At 52.3% G+C, this 1,899-nt stretch overlaps 1 protein-coding gene across 1 annotated transcript; it reads right to left on the bottom strand.

Annotated features, from left to right (window-relative positions):
- Positions 1-913: 913 nt before the first annotated feature.
- On the bottom strand, positions 914-1,690 carry LOC311060242 (transmembrane protein 267-like; the record flags this gene model as incomplete). The annotated part of the gene is made up of 1 exon (XM_084078374.1): positions 914-1,690. One exon carries the CDS (start codon positions 1,688-1,690, stop codon positions 914-916), a length of 777 nt encoding a protein of 258 aa, XP_083934500.1.
- Between the last annotated feature and the right edge of the window lie 209 nt (positions 1,691-1,899).

Below are 1,899 nucleotides of genomic sequence, written 5' to 3' on the forward strand. Positions count from 1 at the left end.
CAATGAGTTTCCACAGAGAACATCCACGCATAAACACCCATACACAAAGCACTGCGACCAAAACAACAAGCAGTCCCTTAACCCTAAACCATTAAGACATGAGGCCGATTCTACAAATGCCTTCTAAATCCGTACTTCTCAAACTTGTTTTGTAATTCAAAATTATTCAACATTTCTCAACACTCAACACTTTCAAGAATTAAAAGAAAATATCAAAAATAGCAGATGTTCATGTATGCTCGTGTGATGCGCTGTGAGCTTGTCTGCTATTTTAGAATATTTTTTTAAACGCCGAGCAATGTCGTGGGTCCTTGAGGACTGTCTCTAAACACCAGGTCCGGGGACCACCAGGGGTCCAAAATCACAGCTTTAGATTCAGAATCAACTACAGTATATTGTCATGTCACAGGTTTAAACAGGTGTAAAGTTGGTGGGGAAATACAAATCATCATCATTTTGGAGTTTTTGTGAGAAGAGAAAGGATAGAGGTAAAGTAGAGCAGGTGAGGTAAGAACAAAAAAATGTTACTCCAGTGTGTCCCCTACAGATCTAGTCAATGGACTTTCTTTATTGACCCGATTTTTCCTTCTGGGGAAATATTTTATTTTCTGGGCAAAACATGTATTTAGACATAAGGTGGGGGGCTCAGAGTGTTCCCACTAAGAAAGGTCTTAAAACCGTCTTTGTTTTGGTGAGTAGCTAAAGTGTATTTTTTATTTTTTACTAAAGACGAGAGGCTGCACAGCCTGTATTACCACGGGTCTGCGGGCAACTGCGCGAAAGTACCATAGGGTTAAGGAGAACTCCTTCTAACGCTATGGACCAGAGAGCTAGTACAATCCATACTGTACCATGCGGCCCTGAGGAGAGGTTAAAGTAGTACCGTGTTATTAAGTGCAGTTCAATGGACCAGTTAAACCTCAGTAGCCGGGACCCCGTCGTGTCTCGTAGAGTTCACGGCGTCCCTCGTTCCCGTCAGGCGAACGAGCGCCGAACACAGCAGAGGCAGCATGGCCGTGGCGCCCACGTACGCCCAGTAGGGGACGGGCGGCGTGTTGCCCAGCGGGCACAGCGCCAGGCCGTGCCGGGCGCCGTCCCGCACGTGGTGCGTCGCCATGGCCACGAAGAGCATCCACGGCAGCGAGGAGTAGCGCCACGAGCCGTCTTCAAGGCGTGCGATCCGCATAAGTAAACAGAGAGAGAGACACAGGACGGGGATGAGCGAGGAACAGTGGAGGGGAGGTCGACGGGGAAGAGAGACGGCCGCCTCGAGGGACAGAGATCCGGCCATGTAGAAGTGGTCCACGTCTATTAGTGACGCCATCAGCCCGGCCAATAGAATCTCACACAGGTCGCGCGTTTTCCTCGTGGGCGGCCCGATCACGACGGCCCACGACCACAGGCCCACCAGTCCGTGCGTGGCGTTGTCCAGCCCCGCCCTCAGCCAAAGGCGACGGCGGACGGCCGACAGCTGGAGGGCGCGGTCGGCCGCCACGCAGAACAGCGCCAGGCCCGCGCACGCTAGTAGGGAGGCGGAGCTAAACGTCTGTTGTAGGAGGGTATTATGAGCTTTTTCCGTTTTCGCCGCGGCAAGATTGAGCTGGAAGGGGGCGGACCCTCGCGCCCCGCTTGCAAATCCCGCCCCTGATAAAGCGTGGGAGGAGTCTAGCTCGGGGTGGAGCCCTTGCATGTTGAAGGGCGGGCGGAAGGGGCCAATCGTCACCTGTGAGGGATCAGAAGGAGGCGGGTTGACCTACGTCACAGTAAACCTCCTTCCTCGTCGAGATGATAGGAGCGTAGTAGTACAGTAGAGGGCTGAAACCCAAACCTTATAGGGAGAGTCATGTGACGTACACGTGACGTCACGCTATCGTCGTTTGGTGTCGAAACACAAACTTC

This window comes from Gymnoscopelus microlampas (genome assembly GCF_963454915.1).
Source record: "Gymnoscopelus microlampas genome assembly, chromosome: 14".
NCBI classification, from domain to species: domain Eukaryota; kingdom Metazoa; phylum Chordata; class Actinopteri; order Myctophiformes; family Myctophidae; genus Gymnoscopelus; species Gymnoscopelus microlampas.